A 17,443-nucleotide genomic window follows, 5' to 3' on the forward strand; every position below is an offset into this window, starting at 1 on the left:
ACCGTATTGACACCCTGTCCGCTCAAGCAGCAGAGCTAGTTGCTCTGACACAAGCCTGTATACATGCCAAGAACTTGAAAGTTAATGTTTACACAGATTCACGTTACGCATTCGGAGTTGTACACGACTTCGGAGTGCTCTGGCAGGAGAGAGGTTTTATGACTTCTCATGGAACCAAGATTCAGCATGGTCTCCTTATTCAAGCCCTGTTAGATGCCATACATTTACCGACATCTATTGCCATCATGAAATGCAAAGCACATACGAAAGTTACTGACATTATTTCCCAAGGTAATGATCTAGCAGACCGCACAGCCAGGCTTACAGCACAGACTCCAGACATTCCAGTTAACATGACACATACTCCAGATCCGATTACATGCATGACAGTTAAGGACCCTACACAAGATGTCATAGATATCCAGTTACATGCTACTCCCGACGAAATCAAGAAATGGTCTGAACAAGGAGGGGTCCAGACAGATCAAGGATGGTTAACGAAGGGTAGAGCCACATGGTTTCTCCCCGATTCTATGGTTCAAGTCATTATCAATACCGCACATAGTCCAGCACATTTAGGAGAAAAAGCTATGTTAGACAGTATCCAGAATATTTGGTTCAATAAGCATTTACGAGCTGCAGCCAAACAGAAAGTCCGTACCTGTATGATATGTTGTCAGTTTAATCCAGGTAAAAGTGTCCCGGTGGAACAAGGTGGTTTCCAGCCCCCTGACCACCCTTTTGAGGTCCTCCAGATGGATTATATTCAAATGGAGCGATGTCGAGGTTTCAAGTATGTCCTTGTAGTAGTATGCGCTTTGTCCAGGTGGACAGAAGCATATCCAGTCCCAGATTACACAGCCGCGACCACTGCCAAGCAGTTGGTTCGTGAATTCTTCCCTAGATATGGACTCCCTAGAGTCGTATATTCTGATAACGGTCAGCCATTCTCATCCGAACTCATGAAGCACGTTTCCCTGTTGTTAGGGTACCAGTGGAAGTTTCATTGTGTACGCCATCCTGAAGCAGCCGGTCTCGTAGAGAGACATAATCAGACTCTGAAAATCCGCATTGCAAAAGTCTGTAAGGAAAAAGGTGTGGACTGGCTAGTAGCTCTGCCAGTCGCTTTATTTTATATGCGCATGGTCGCACATTCCAGATCCGGTCTGTCCCCGTATGAGGTCGTATTCGGCCGCCCCCCTAACATGTGGGGTACTCCTAGACCCCGAAGTATTACCGATGTTTCATGTAATATGCTGACAGATTACCTAGCTTCCTTGATGTCTGCCCTCAACTCATGTCGTTCACAGGTTGCCGCCGCTTTTCCAGACAATACCGAGGTGGCACCGCACGAGATCGTTCCAGGCTCCTTGGTGATGATCAGAAATTTTGACAGATCAAGTCCGCTGGAACCACGTTGGAAGGAGCCACGTCAGGTCCTCTTGACCACCCGTACTGCCGTCAAGTTGGAAGGCAGGAAGGGATGGGTCCATCTTTCTCATATTAAACTTTTCAATGGATTGAAACCAGTCTCCAAGAACATTTCCCAGGATTCCCAGGATTTTAAAAACTGTCAAAACATTGTTTTAAAGGACTGTCCCGCAAAAGACATTATTACAACCCCTCCCTTGTTAGAGAAAACTCCGCAACAGGAGTATAAGTTAAAGCTCAGGTCTAGTAAAATAAGTCAGTCAGTTTGATTGTATAAGTCCTCCCCTAGGTGAAACGGTTAGACTGTTTCTGACATGTATAAAATAGACCCCCATAGTGAGAGAGTCAGTCAAAATTCAATCAGATGTATCGTTTTTCTGAGTTTCGTATTATTCATCAGCATAATGGTTTCCTGCACCAGCTATGCGTTCTATCTGTATTTTCCAGTTCCTCATGTAAATATGTCTGCTAATACTACAGTAGAGCACACGTTTAGTGATCTGCCTCCTCACGAATATTCATACCGCCTCGCTATGCGCAACAACACATTTATCCGTATGTTACATTATTCACACCAGACCAGCAATGCCACTAATTGTTGGGTGTGTGGTCGACTCCCCCCTTTCCAGACACCGAAGGGAGTTCTGCCACTCTTTCCTTATCCATTTTCACATAATGGTTCGTGTGGAGCATGGTCCACGTTAACGTCATCCTCAACAGATATGTCTTTTCTTAACAGTACATGTTTTCCAGACAAGCAAGGTCTTCCCCACAGAACAGGTTTAGATCTAGAAAATGAAGTTTATAATTTAGGTAATTATTCGTCGAATTTCATGGTCCTGAATGTTCAGTCTGATACTACTCCAGACTTACCTGCTATTTCAGTATTACCTGTCAAAGGCGAATTATGTGTCCGTAGTTATGGTTCCATACATGTAGGACATAGTGAATGTACTACTGTTATCAAGTATAGTGACAGTGGGAAATCTATTTTTAAAGCTTCACGTCATTCTTATTTTATTTGTGGTCAGACCGCATATGTCCGTCTGCCCCTCGATTGGGAGGGAACCTGTTACATTGCCTTCCTACTGCCACCTGTTTTCCTAGCCCCATCTGATTATCACAGAAACACACATCTAGTACACATTAGACATAGAAGGGAGTCCCCAATTGTCGATTATACTGAAACTACTCTAGAACAGTATACAGATTTCAATAAAGGTTTCTTCTTCTTTGTAGGACCTGTCCAGAATAGTAAACTGATCCGTAGGTTAACAAGAACCCTTGAAGCTGTAGTAAATGAGACTGCCTCTGCTCTAGGTAACCTAACCGAAGAACAATCTGCTATGAGATTTGTCGTTTTGCAAAATCGTCTCGTCCTTGACGTCATACTGGCCGATAGGGGCGGGGCCTGTAGAGTCATCGGATCTAGTTGCTGCATTTTCATTCCAAATAACGCGCCGTCTGTTTATTCAGCTATAACCAGACTTCATAAAATCGCCCATCTGTTACACCAAGACCCAGGCACCTGGACATGGTCCGGTTGGTTCTGGAATATAATTTCCGCATGGGGATGGAAAGTCCTGTCCTTTCTAAGTATAGCAGTAGCGATCATATTTAGCTGCTGCCTCTGTATACAATGTGGCCCTGCGATTTGCAGCATGTGTGCTACCTCTTGTATTCCTAGTCTTAAGCCCCGTTCTAAATCCCGTTCCAAGACAATTCGAGACGAGCAAATGGTACTGTATGAAATGATAGACGGTATCATGAATATTGATGTTTCCTGATGGAAACGTAGTGACAAGGAGGGAATGTGGAAAAGTAAATTTTGCCATGTTCTGTGTCCCTACGCCTCATCCATCATATGTTATGTGTGCATGACCAATATGCATATGTTATTCCCCATGTCTGATTAATGACGCAATTACAGTTGTGTTCACCTCTGGTATGTCAGCTCCCAGTCCTCGTGAATACTACGAATATCAGGCCTATGTAAAGTTACGTTGCCACGTTTCTCAGTGTGCACGTTATTCCATTATAAAGTCCCCGTTTCCAGGCCTCAACAGGGCCCGGACATCAGATTCAGCTCCTGTCTCCTGAAAGCCTCGCTGAGGAGCGATACAGCCCCCACCTGTATCCTCGACCCTTCACTTACTTCCTGCTTCGCAGTGCCCAGTGCAGCTTGGCTCTGCCTCTGAGTCTGCCAAAAGTATGTTATAGTTCCAGTTATCAGTTCAGTCCTCCTTCCCTGCATTCCTAAGCTACTGAACTGCATCAATAGTTTCCGTCATTGTCTAGCCTTCTCGTCTCCACGTTAGAGAAATACTGTATTAATGGTCATTTAATATTCTTCATCACGCACTACATGTAGAATAATGCATGGTCCAGTCTTAGAATCAGGTTAGCTTTTCCCCTCATGACTTCTAGTTTATATCAACATGTTCCCTAAACATCAGATACTAGATAGGGTTTAGGTACGTGTCGCTCCGACCCTCCAGACTCTAGTCTCTGCTCCTAGCACAGAGTTCGTAGCCCCCAGTTTCTCCTAGTAACACGTCATTGCCAGTTTTCGCGCACCATTAGGTTAGAGGTCCCGGCTCCTTAGGTAGCCCCCTCCTATGTTTCCGCCCCATCCATGACATATTCTGTTACGTTTGCACCACATGTCTATGTATACGCCCAGTTACACCTCTTTTTACTGTTATCTTTCGCGACTGCTACGCGTCACGCCTTCTGCTCCACCCACTGCTACGCCTACTGCAATGTAATACTATGTGTTTGCGTTATGTATATAAGTCAATGTATTGTTATTAAAAGTTAGCGCGCTCATCCCAGACCTAGCCCCAGCAGCTGCTGGGCCTCTTTTCCCCTGCTGGGCCCCAGTTGTCCTGCTGGGCCCTGTCACCTCTGTTCTATGCAGGTTGTCCTGATCCTGTCCTTATGCTGTAATAAACCTGCAGAAACTCCTACTACCTCGAATCTTGACTCTTATTTTATTGAGCTATCTGTTATTCATTCATTCATTCAAAAATAGATCCGGTATTATTTATTTATATACCACAGAGGGCTTGATTGGAAGATCGTAGTTGGCGGGTGGGGGTGTAAAATAACAGGCGCGTGTTGAGGTATTCGGGTCCTAGGTCGTAGAGGGCTTTGTGTGCGTGGGTGAGGAGACGGAACGTTATTCTCTTGTTGACGGGGAGCCAGTGGAGGTCATTCAGGTGATCGGAAATGTGAGCTTGTCGGGGGATGTCTAGGATGAGTCTGGCTGAGGCGTTTTGGATGCATTGGAGTTTTTTCTGTAGTTTGGCTGTGGTTCCGGCGTAGAGTGTTTCCGTAGTCCAGTCTGCTTGTGACCAGTGCATGGGTGACCATCTTTCTTGTTTCAGTAGGGATCCAGCAGAAGATTTTTTTGAGCATACGTAGGATGTTGAAGCATGATGATGAGACGGCGTTGACTTGTCTGGTCATCGAGAGGAAAGAGTCCAGGATGAATCCCAGGTTGCGTGCGTGGTCCGTTGGTTTGGGTGCGTTTCCCAGGGCCGGTGGCCACCATGAGTCGTCTCAGGCGGAGGGGGATGATCCTAAGATGAGCACCTCCGTTTTGTCGGAGTTCAGTTTTAAGCGGCTGTTCTTCATCCACTCGGCTACTTCTTTCATCCCTTCGTGTAGGTTGGTTTTGGCGGTGTTTGGGTCTTTGGTGAGGCACAGTATTAGCTGGGTGTCGTCTGCGTAGGAGATGATGTTGAGGTTGTGTTGGCGCGCGATGGCTGCGAGGTACGCCGCAGATGACTTCGGTGGCTTCTGATTTGAAAGGGGGGAGGCGGACTCTCTGGGTTCTTCCAGCGAGGAACGAGATGATCCAGTCCAATGCTTTTCCTTGTATTCCGACGTTGCTGAGGCGTTGTATAAGGGTGCTATGACAGACTGTGTCGAAGGCTGCGGAAAGGTCAAGTAGGATGAGGGCGGCTGTTTCTCCGTTGTCCAGTAGAGTTTGAATGTCGTCTGTTGCTGCGATGAGGGCGGTCTCGGTGCTGTGTTTGGCTCGGAAACCGGACTGTGAAGGGTCGAGGGATTTGTTGGATTCGAGGAAGGCAGCGAGCTGACTGTTAACGGCTTTCTCGATGACTTTGGCAGGGAATGGGAGGAGCGAAATGGGGCGGTAGTTCTTAAGTTCAGTGGGGTCTGCTGTGGGTTTCTTCAGGAGGGGGCTGAGTTCGGCATGTTTCCAGCTTTCCGGGAAGGTAGCGGAATTGAGGGAGCAGTTGATGACGTCTCGGAGATGGGGTGCAATAATGGAGTCTGCTTTGTTGAAGATGTGGTGGGGACATGGGTCAGTTGGCGATCCTGAGTGGATGGAGTTCATCAGGCGTATGGTGTCTTCAGTGGTGATTGGGTTCCAGGCGCAGAGGTTGTTAGAAGGGGGTTTTAGTTCGGAGGTGGGTGGGGTGGACTGGTCGCCGAAGCTGTTATGTATGTCAACGATTTTGTTGTGGAAGAACGAGGCTAGAGAGTTGCAGAGTTCTTGGGAGGAAGTGATGTCGTTGGTGCCGGCGGTGGAGTTGGTAAATTCTTTGACGATGTTGAATAGTTCCTTGCTGTTGTTGGCGTTGTTGTCGAGTCGATTCTTGAATGCTGATTTCTTGGTGGATCGGATCAGTTGGTGGTGTTTTCGGGTGGCGTTTTTGAAGGTGGCCAGGTTGTCAGTGGTTGTGTTTTTTCGCCAAACTTTTTCGAGGGTGCAACAGATCTTCTTGGATTTCTTAAGGTCATCATTGAACCAGGGGGCTTTTTTGCTACCTTGTTTGATTTGATGGTATTTCAAGGGTGCTAGTTCGTCAGCGCTGTGGGTGATCCATTGTGTGAGGTTGGTGGCTGCTTGGTTTGGGTCCGATGATTTGGCAGGGGGGTTTTGGTGAAGCGATGAGAAGAGTTGCTCGGTGGTAATTTTGTTCCAGTTTCTGCGGGGAATTGGTTGAGGGTGGTTGTGGGTCGTAGTCTTTTTGTAGTTGAAGTGAACGCAGCTGTGGTCCGTCCAATGGAGAGCTGTGGTGTGATTGAAGGAGATGTGCTTGCTGGAGGTGAAGATTGGGTCGAGCGTGTGTCCGGCATAGTGGGTGAAGGTGTCAACGAGTTGTTTGAGTCCGAGATTGGCGAGGTTGTCCAGAAGGGTGGTAGTGTTGCTGTCGATGTTCTTTTCCAGGTGGAAGTTGAGGTCTCCCAGAAGGATGTAGTCCTCGGAGGGGAGGGCGTGTGGGCTGATGAAGTCAGTGATGTCTTCGCTGAAAAGTGTGCGGGGTCCTGGTGGCCTGTAGATGAGGGTGCCTCTGAGTGTGGATTTGGGGTCGGTGTGGATCTGGAAGTGAAGGTGTTCGGCGGTTGCGAGGTTATCGTCGGAACTGGTCGTGATGCGGATGGTGTTCTTGTGGACGATAGCGATGCCTCCTCCTGTTTGGTTGATGCGGTCTTTTCGGATGATCTTGTAGCCGTCCGGGATGGCTATGGCGATGTCGGGCGCAGAAGAAGCGTTCATCCAGGTTTCTTTAAGAAAGGCGACGTCCGGCGATGTGGTGTCGAGTAGGTTCCATAGTTCAATGGCGTGTCTGTGGAATGAGCGGGTGTTGAGCAGGATGCACTTCAGGTGGTTGTTGTCGGAGCTCTGTTTGGAGTTTGTGGATTTGGTGTGGGTCCTGATGTAGTCGAACTTGCAGGAGTGGCAGGTGAAGGGTCCATGGGTGTGTCCTGGGGCGGCTTGGTAGCAGTTTGGGAGTCGGCCGGGGTTAAGTGCTGAGAGGGTTGCGGCGTCGTACGTTATGCGGGTGAAGTGGGTTTTGCGGGGGCCAGGGGGTCTGGCGCTGGGCGCGGTCCAGGCGCGGACAGGCGTAGACGGGCTTACCTTTGGGGCGCGTAGGCTGTTCTGGCATAAGTGGATAGTGGAGGGGGCGGGGCGAGGGAGGAGCAGCTGGGGGGCGGGAGCGGGGTGGAGAGACAGGCTATGGGCACAACAACAACAAAATGGCAGCAAAAACGAAAGCGGAACAGGGCGAGACTGGGGCACAATCTGTGGTGTTTGCAAGATATGGGCAGAGACACAATCGGGCACAAATAACTTAGAGAGGAATGCGAGCAGTGCAATATAATGTAGGTCTACGATACCAGGCAGCTCCAAATTACTATGCAGGCAATGAGAGCTATGCAAATGCAATACAGTGCTACGATATCACAGACAATAATAATACAATATCACAAACGATAATGCCAGCAAAGCGAGCGATGCGCAAATCAGTTATCAGCAGCAGAAGCGCTACGATACCAAGAGTCAGGGAGCGTGGGGAGCGACCGCTTCTGAGCGAGTCAGGAGGGGCCTGGGCTTCGGGGCCCACGGGACACTAGCGGAGTGTAGGGGCCTGGGCTTCGGTTCAAATGATGCTCGGGGCTGGGGCTTCTCGTACCCCAATGCACAACTTACTGAGGCTTCAGAAAAGGAGTGCAGGCAGCAAAATGCAGGATGTCCAAGATGTCTGGTCCCACATCTCTCGTGTCCGCCACGGGTCTCAGCTTTGCTGTGGATGTGGGTCTGGGTCAGAGAAGTCTGGATGTCCAGTTCTTGAGTCGCAGAGTCTTCGGGTTCCGGCGGGAGCCTTGAAACTGCAGACCGTCAATGTTGCTGTTGGTGCCTGTTTGAACAGGGTGGTCACTCCTTGACCACAAGGGAAATGTCTTCCGTCTTCTAGTCAGAATAGAATGTCGAAGGTCCAAGAGTTCTGTATCAAAGTTTCGTTCCAGGATAATATAAAGTCCTGGGGATACATGCTCCTATACTTATACTAAGGATGGGGGCTGGATTACCTGACTAGGTCCCTCCTATGGGTGGACCTGAGAAGGGGGTGGTTACACCCCTTTCCCTTTGTTCAGTTTCGCGCCAGAGCTGGGGCTGGAGTGCCCCAGCAACTGGTTTGAACCGGGCTATGCATGGAGCACCTTGTGTGCCCCAGGCAGTGTCTAGATGCATTCACTGAATGCAGCCCTTCCTGCCCCAATACACAAAACCCCTGTCTGGGGAGGTGCTGGCACCTCCCTGGACAGGAAACCTATTGTCCAGGCCGCCCTTGCTGGAGTTTCCCCCAGCAACAGGAGGTCAGACCCGTGTCTGTGGCAGCAGCATCCATTTTGTGATGCTGAGGCTCTGTTAACTTTAACCGGGTAAAGCAGTAACTACATGTCTTCTCCCTCTAGAAGGGTGGAATGCTACCCCCACCGCCAGAATTGGCGGGGGATAATATTCCAAAGTGTTAGACACCTTACACGACATGTTTTGATAAAGCCAAACCAAAGTTAGCATTAACCGCGAGGATTATAATGCACTTACGAGTATATGGTATGGTTATATCATAGAACAGCTATAAGGAGATGGTTCCGAAAGCTGCAGAGGGTCTCAGCTCATGCTAGGGCACCCTCTCACATAAAACCAAGCACTCTGCCTCCAGGATTGTCAAGGCCTACCATAGGAGTGGCTTATAGGTGTATATGTGTCTATATGTACAGGTAGATATAGGTATACTATATCTAAGTAAGGGGTGATTACACCACCTTACCCAGGCTGTGTGAACAGACCTGTGGTGTCAGTTTGGAAGGCAAACCAGGGGTGGCACAATAACTGCTGCAGCCCCTGGTAGGCCTAGGGTGCACCTATGCCCTGGGTACCTATGGCACACTATACAGGGGCTCACAAGAGTGACGCAGTAACCAATCTGGTATGCACCTAAGGTGCATGGAGCCCATTTTATAGAGCAAGCAGATAGTCTGGGGCCCTGAATAGCAGGGTCCCAGGCCAACTAAGTAAATAAAAACAGCAAAACACCAGGAAAAAAGTTGGGGTAACAATATAGTCAGATTCCACCTTCCTACAGTCAGCATAGCAAGTAGTCCGTAACTCGTAACAGGAGCTGTCGACAGCGTAACCTAACCTCCCTCACCTTGTATAGAAGCAAGATGATTATATATTAGAGGATCTCTGGGCGTTATCAGAAAACCCTGTACCTCAGTCTATAGATGGTAGATCTGCATCATAGGTGCTGTCATTCTCTTCTCCATGGAAAGGTCCCTCTCCAAGTGTCTGCCACCTATCTGTGTATTCCAGTAAGACCAAAGTATCTGTTCCCAAACAACAACTGCATCTGAATGTTTTGCCTAAGTGTTAGGGCCTCACCAGAACAGAATAACAAGGGGCATTGGTGTTCGACCTTGTTCACAATGTTCAGACTAAATCCCAGGAACCTCCAAAGCGTGAAACCAACTGTATTTTCTAATTTGAAAGTTTCCGAATGGCACTTGCAAAATAAATGCATTAAGTAACATGCGCAAAGCAGTCTTCAGTGTGCTCATGCTAACATAGGAAAGTCGACAATGTCCCCATGGGCCATGTGACAACGTGATCTTGAAAGATGCGCATTTTGTTGGTTATTGTAGACTCTATGGAACGGATTTTACTCGCAAATATCCAGTCATGATTGGCCAGTGTTAAACAGTTATCTTTCATTTCTATATAGCCGTGATAAATCGCTCATTCCACAGTGTGATTTGTTACCACCATGATGTTAGTGCATCACCAAGATTCGATGTGGTAGTTGTCTTCTGTCCGGATTGATTGAATTATGGGTAAGGGATGCAAAGTGATAGTAAACTAAGATGTAGAGTGGAGTCAGTATTCACTAGGATTCTTATTGTCAAAATTCTGCTTCTGTGGATACCCCGACTAAGTGCACCTCTGGTGGATCATAGTGTCTAGTTTCTTGCAGTATCCCGTTCGCTTTTGTTGCTCCTTCTTGGTTGTGTAATGTTACAGAGCCCTGAATGCCTCTAATTTCTAGGACATTTTGTTTTGTAAAACAGAATATAATGTCTACAGTAGTTTAATATAGCATTGAACATTTCAGTGTAGAAATTGGTAGGTGTACTTAGCAAAATATGTGTCACAAACAGTATTTCTCTGTTTTATTTTAGGACACTAATTTTTCCTTTCTTGATTCGTGGAGGAAAGCCAACACCCTTCATATCCTTTGCATTAGCATTGATATTCTGCATCTATAATGGATATTTGCAGGGACGGTACTTGTGCAATTATGCAGACTACTCCTCAGACTGGACAACTGAACCATTTTTCATCATCGGTGAGTACAACAAAGATACAGCATTCAGAAATTGTGAAGTTCCCTTAAATATGAGGTAACTGAGTTGTGTATTGCCTTATCCAGTTATATTGCTTGTGCCCATTAAGGAGTCTGATGGGTCCTCATGCATGGAAATGTTTCAAAATATTTTGCAAATAATAATAAGGAAGCTTATAAAGCGCACAGCTACCCCAAATGGGGTGTCCCGGCGCTAACACGGATATTGATAGAGGTAGTGGTCAATATACCTTAGTCATTGAGACTAAAGAGCCAAAATTTCAGGGCCTTTCTAAATTCTTGTTCAGACTGCAATGTGCGAAGTTGAAGAGGAATGTTATTCCAGCATTTTGAGGTCCCCACCACAAAAGTCCTTTCCCCAATTCTGGCTTTCGCGAAACTGGGGGTAGTAAGGTATTGTTTGTGGTTATACCTAAGAGATCTGTTCTGCTGGTAAGGACGAAGTCTCTTCCTCAAATAGTTGGGCCCCCTTCATAGAAATGCCCGGAAAGCTAACGTAAGAACCGTAAATTCAATGTGCTTGGCCACCGGAAGCCAATGCAGTTGTCTCAGGTAAGGAGAAATACGTTTGCGAAGGGGAACCTTGCAGACCAGTCTGGCCGCTGAATTCTGCACTATCTGAAGCCTATGGATCAGACCAATTGGCAGACCCATATAGAGACCGTTCGCATCATCAAGGTGGGAAGTGATTAGGGTGTGCACAACGATTTTACGTGCTGACTCAGGCAAGTAATCAATGAATTTCCTTATGATTTTTATCTTGCCAAAGCAGGCCGCAGATACTTGTTGAACCTGGGTGCAAAGGGACAGATCTTTGTCCCACCTAACTCAGAGATTCTTAACTGAGTACTTAGGAGTTAGGGGATCCTAAGTCAGCTGGCCACCATAATGCTGAGGAGGGTATTACCTCTTGATTAAAAAAACAAGACTTCCGTCTTGTCATCATTAAGTTTAAGAACGTTAGTGCTCATCCAGGCAGATATGTTTTTTAGGCATCATTTCAAAGAGTCAAAGGAAGGTGCGGACACTCCACTGAAAGTAAACATCAGTTGTGTGTCATCGGCATATGTCGTCACCTTGATCCCAGTGTCGACTATGAGCTCCGCGAGCAGAGTCAAGTAGATGTTGAAAAGTAGCGGGCTCAAGGCCAACCCCTGTTGTACCCCCCGCTTGAGTGGTTTTGCGGTGGAGGTGTAAGGGGGGGTCGAGACATGTTGTACTCGGCCATGTAGGTAAGACGCGATCCAGTCAAGCGCTGTCCCCAGTATGCCGATTTGCTTTACGTGATCCAGTAAGATGGAATGGGACACAGTGTCAAACGCTGCTGACAGGTCGAGTAGTATCAACATGACCGCCGAGCCCCCATCTACCGCCCATCGGATGGCATCTGCCATCTCAGTCAGTGCTGTTTCTGTGCTAAAACCAGGGTGAAATCCAGACTGGAAATTGTGGAGAATACTGTTTAACTCAAAAAAAAGCGGCCAACTGCTGGTGCGCTAGCTTTTCAAGAATTTTAGCGGGGCAGGCAACAGAGAAATGGGCCTATAATTACTAGTGACTGTAGGGTCAGCATTAACTTTCTTTAAAATAGGGAAAAGAAATGCATGTTTCCAGGCCGCTGGAAAGACCTCCTGTCTCAGCGAAGAATTCCAGATGGCATTCAGAAGATTGAGCAGCTCAGCCAAGGTGCGATATTGTTTCGCCAGCCATGGATCGCCAGGTGACCCGGATTTGCATTTCTGGAGTTCCCCCAGAGAGGCTTCTAATGAGATAGTAGCAAATTCCGAGAACACTGGCTGAGTGTCACTGGGGCTACTAAAAATGCCCTCTCCAGTGTGAGGATGTACTGCTGGGAAAGTTGTATAGATCTGGGGTATTTTCTCCTCAAAGAAATTCGATAATTTATTACAAAATTCCTGTGATGGAGTGAGAGTGGGCAAGTGCTGTCGGGTTAGTGAAGGACTTCACAACCTTAAAAACATCTCTTGAAGAGTTCTTGGTACTTGCAATACGTTCAGTAAATGAATCTCTTTTAGCTCAGCAGAGTAGTTTGCAATATTCTCTAAGTGCTGCTCGATAACCGATTTTATCCTCCAGAGAGTACTGTAATCTCCATTTGCGCTCCAGCCTTTTAATACATTCACTTTTCTTGGCTCTAACATTTGCTGAGAACCAAGGCGCGGAAGGGGAGGTTCTTGCGGATATAACCGGTCTCCAGGGCAGGGTGCAATTATATTGAGTCGTCCCTAATCAACAAAGCTTCTTAGAAACCGGCTGATAGGTATGAGATAATGACTACAGATTAATTAATTCTTTTTAGCTGAGCCGTCACACCCCTCACAAGCAGAAGTTTGATAGAGGCAGGTCAGTGGCCTCCTTGAAGTACTCTTGTTGTACTGTAGATACACAAGTCAAGCTTACGTCTTCATGTAGTTGAGGGTGGCCAGGGCTTTAGGTCTGCTCCGCCAGGAGACTCACAATCTGGTAAAGTCCGCCACCATCCGAGCTTTAGGAGCTCCAGTTCTAGTGACTCTAAGATGGGCAGAGACGGTTGCACCATTTCAATTGTGTATCAACGCATCCCATGCACCAGGACTTTGACTGCTGCCTGCAAGACTCTTCGGACCCGCATGGACTGAATTGTGGCCTGTTGTTGTAGTGAGGTGCCACCACACTGCTGCACGCCCTGTTGGGCAGCTTGGAGATCGTCGGCCGGGCCAGTGTGGCCTCAGCATCTGGAAGACTGACGGAGGAGGTGCCCGGTGCTTGCTTGTGTTCTGCGTAACTGCTGCAACAGTGACCGGCAGTGGAGGCGCAAAGCGGTACTCACGTGCCGGGGTGGCCTTGCGCGGGCAGCGAGTCCTCGTTGCCGTTGCTGTGAAGGTGGGGGAGCACCAGTTTAGGCAGAGGCCCACTCTGGCATCCCGAACTTGTGGCATAACCTCTCCTACAGGCCGCCTTCCATATCATGACTGGGGAGGTGGTGGATGTCACCACGTGGCATTGGGAGACAGTGAGGTCCTCCTCAACATTGGTCGTGCATGACAAAACTGGGCACACACGAGTTGCCTGTGGGCTGTCCTAATAACTATACCCTCCAGTTTGCTATTGCTAAATAATGCCCTGTGCAAATGTGTTGTTGGAAGGAATCACCGTTCCCCTTTGAGGTGCAAGCTGTTGTGATGTTCGTCCAGATTGTACCCTTGCCCCCCTTTTATTCATCCTCCCTATTAGCAAACTGAATTTGGCAAATAGTGGTCCGAATGTAATCCGGATTAATTTAAATCCAATTCCCATTTTATTATACTCAGGCAATGCTGTTTTGCTAGTTTGCCCCCAAGGACTTAAAAACCCTGGTGGAAATGATTTCCGATTTAATGTCAGATTTAGACCTAGATACCAAGTAAAAAATTACAAATGATGGCCTTTGGCCACAAAAGTTTGAACATGCATATGTTTTTGATCAAGAACAGCAAGGTTAGAAAGCGTCTCAATTCCCCTAGTTTGGGGTAGTTTGTGATCCCTCCACATCCTAGTGTACTAATCTTGCAGTAAGATACCAAAACTTCACCTAAATCAATGGGTAAACTGTTTAACTTGACGTCTACTACAAGTGGCAAACATATTGCCCCTGTTATTGACATACACAAAACTCAGTGTGCTCCAAAAGTCACATATGCAGCTAAAATCTGGGGCTATGTTAATGCCACTCATTTGCAGTGGAAAGAGAGCTGTTTCCCTCATGTAGACCGTGTCGTATTTGTCATGGGGAATTGACGCTGCCCATTATTAACAGTATTGAACTTACTCTTCTCCTGCTTTGGTTCTCTGTCTGGACAAAGCGACCAATCGTCCAGTCATTAGTGATTGTTTCAATTGTGAGAAGGAATTGGACATTGCGTCGCTGTCCTACGTCAAACACATCTTTCATGGCCTGGGTTTATCTTCTCTTTTCGAGAAACTTCATTCAATTTGCAAACAGGACTCTGGTTAAAATGCACTTTTTAAAAAAAAAAAGGAAGGCACAGAATTAAATAAACACCCGGTCAGACAGTATGTTGTCCTGCAGACCATACTTTTTTTTTGTTATTCTTTATTTTCATTTTCATCTTTCTTACAAGATTACATGGTGTTGCATTCTGCTTTTCCTTTCCTTCTGTCCTTTTTTAGTGTTGATTATAATTACCTCAGCATGGATCTATGATGTCACATAGAGTGCTGGATGTGTATATTTGAAATGACAGTTGAATATATCTGAGGCTGAGCAGCTGCCTGCTGCTCCCGGTGGGGATCCATCCTAGACTTTAATTAATTATATTCTTACTTATATCCTGTATATTAACTCTTGATTACTAAGAATAAACCTGGATAAAGCAATATAAGGACTCATCATCATTTATTTATTATAAATATTACACATGGTTATTCACTGCAATCCAGTATATTTAAAAAGGCAAACAGTCCTTGTTTTTGGTCCAACTAAAAGGGAATACAATAATTTTGCACAAGCAAGCATTGATCACTTCTACTACAGGGTGGCATTTAATATACATTGAGCCGGTCACGTCTGACCAACCTGGGTCAGTGAACTCGCTCCCACCCTCACATCTCCATCTTCCGTGATGTAATATACACTGTAAGAGAGAAACGTTAGGTGAGCCAAAGGAATTATCCCACTCTCTTAGGGACAATCCCATTGTGCTGCTGTGAGGTGGAGCAGGAGCTGGTCTCCAGCAGATAATTTTTAAGTGGTTCCCAAATATCCTTTGGGGGAGACGCTGTGGGTTGTGTCGTTAGAAAAAAAGAGGGAGTCAGGTCCTGGGACATGTAGTCGGTTGGACCATAGAGTATAATTATAAAAAAGCAATTCACCAACCACATATAAATTTGAGTCCTCTATTTTGAGGAAAAAACCAAGTGATACTCCTAGGTTAATTGGGTATATTTCACTCATACCCTTTTTGATTTATTGTTTTCAAATTATCAACATCTCATGTATGAAAAGGACACTTCACGTTTTGTTTCATTTACCGTTTGTTACATATATACAAACATACAATACATTTCTACAACACAAATACACCATTTATATATACACGAGCATTTTTTTTTAATATATACACAAACTATTGTATTCTCAGAAAGACAAGAGTCAAGCTTTCGACTCAAAGATCAAGAAAACAATAAGTGAATGAAACCAATATTTTCTCAAACAAAATAAACCAAAAATTAATTCCGTGGTCTATTAAGCAACTGATGTCTAATCTCTTTATGTGCCGACGCGTTTCAAACTCGATGTGTTCAATTGTCGAGTTCTCTTCAGGGCTCTGTCTTTTGGATTTTTCTTTGTTCCAGCAATCGCCAGTCCGCTGGTACTATATTTGTATTCGGCTGGATCTCTTGGGACCTTAGAGTGTAGAATTTAATCTTTGAATTATCCTCTGTTTATTTCCTCCTTTCAGAGATAAAGCGTTATTCTTGCTGGTTTGTTCACAGCCTGGCGTGTAGCAGATTTCCGCCTTGGCTGCAACCCCCTTGCGTGTACTCTGCGCTTATTGACAACCAGCTGTTCTCATTCTCGGCCAACCGTTGTACTCTTTCACTCGCGGCAATCCGGCGACTTCCTTAGTCAGTCTGGGGTTGTGTCGTGGCATAGAGTTTCTAGAGGGGGCGCCTGAAGAAACCCTTGCCACAGCAGGTCTTACCTGTTTCCTGCCATCAGTCCCGGGGGGACTGCAATGTTTGTCTCTGCCTTTTCTTTGCTGAGGGGACTACAATTCCCATAGTCCCTCCTGCCATGCCTACCACCGCGTCAGCGTAGCAGCACCAGGAGGCATCATAAAAACATTCGCTGGCCCCCGCGGCGCGGGACGCGCGCGGGTGTTGCCTGGGCCAAGGGCGGGCCCATCCGGGCCTGTCAGAGACTAGACTGGGCAATCTCTCTAGCAAGCCTTCCCAAGTGAGTTGGTGGGCCATTGAACGAATCTACTGTATTATATGTACTAAAAATTTGTAGAGGAAGCATACTCTGGTACCTCCTGGTGGTTTGTGATTATATTTGGGAGATAGTGTATAAATCTTTGTGCACTTTTGTCGAGCAACTAGTCTTGTTCAAGTATGGGATAGAGCCCACCCCCAATTTCTAGGCCTAATACGCGTCGGTAAGCCGTGATGCGTACACCCAACCCGAAACCGACTGCTATTGACAAAATGCTACGGCAGGTGTTGGGTGCAGTCTCTAGCGAGATTGAACGCACGGAGCGCAGGCTTTCTTTGACACCTTCCATTCAATGCCCCTGATTGGATATAGAACTAGGAGCCCTTAGTTCAGCTCAGTCATTTGATTTGTCTGCTACCCCAGATTTGTTGGAACTCCCGGAAAGGGCTCATCCTGTATCCCCTGTCAAAACCTCTGTGAGGGGGGCTATTAAGAAAGGCCCACAAAGAAAACAAAAAAAGGGGGGGAAGCATGGGAGTTCCTCCCTGAGAGCAACAATAATGACCCAGACTGAAACCAATAATGGAAGCTGCCACCCAGAATTGGAGCCACCGATATGGGCCCCCCATGTTTTTAAAAGAAATCAGAGAGAACCTGTAAACATACATTCACAGTGAGAGGGGAGTCCTTAGACAGCTGACTATGGTTAACCCAGATTTTTTGCCTTGTGTTTAGCTGGTTTTCGACTTAGCCTGGGGCCCTGCTTAGCAGGATCCCAGGCCAACTATCTGCTCTCTCTATAAAATGGACTCCATGTACCTTAGGTACATACCTAATTGGATATTGGGTCACTCTTGTGAGTCCCTGTACAGTGTACTCTAGGTAC

The 17,443-nt window shown here is 46.6% G+C and overlaps 1 protein-coding gene across 1 annotated transcript in view; it reads left to right on the top strand.

Annotated features, from left to right (window-relative positions):
• The window catches only part of SRD5A1 (steroid 5 alpha-reductase 1), a 232,672-nt gene that overhangs the window by 78,033 nt on the left and 137,196 nt on the right, over positions 1–17,443 (top strand). The window contains exon 2 of the mRNA XM_078687632.1: positions 10,435–10,601. Coding sequence (XP_078543758.1) covers positions 10,435–10,601 — 167 coding nt within the window. The remainder of the gene's footprint in view (positions 1–10,434; positions 10,602–17,443) is intronic.

This window comes from Lissotriton helveticus, chromosome 4_1 (assembly GCF_964261635.1).
Source record: "Lissotriton helveticus chromosome 4_1, aLisHel1.1, whole genome shotgun sequence".
In the NCBI taxonomy this organism is placed as follows: domain Eukaryota; kingdom Metazoa; phylum Chordata; class Amphibia; order Caudata; family Salamandridae; genus Lissotriton; species Lissotriton helveticus.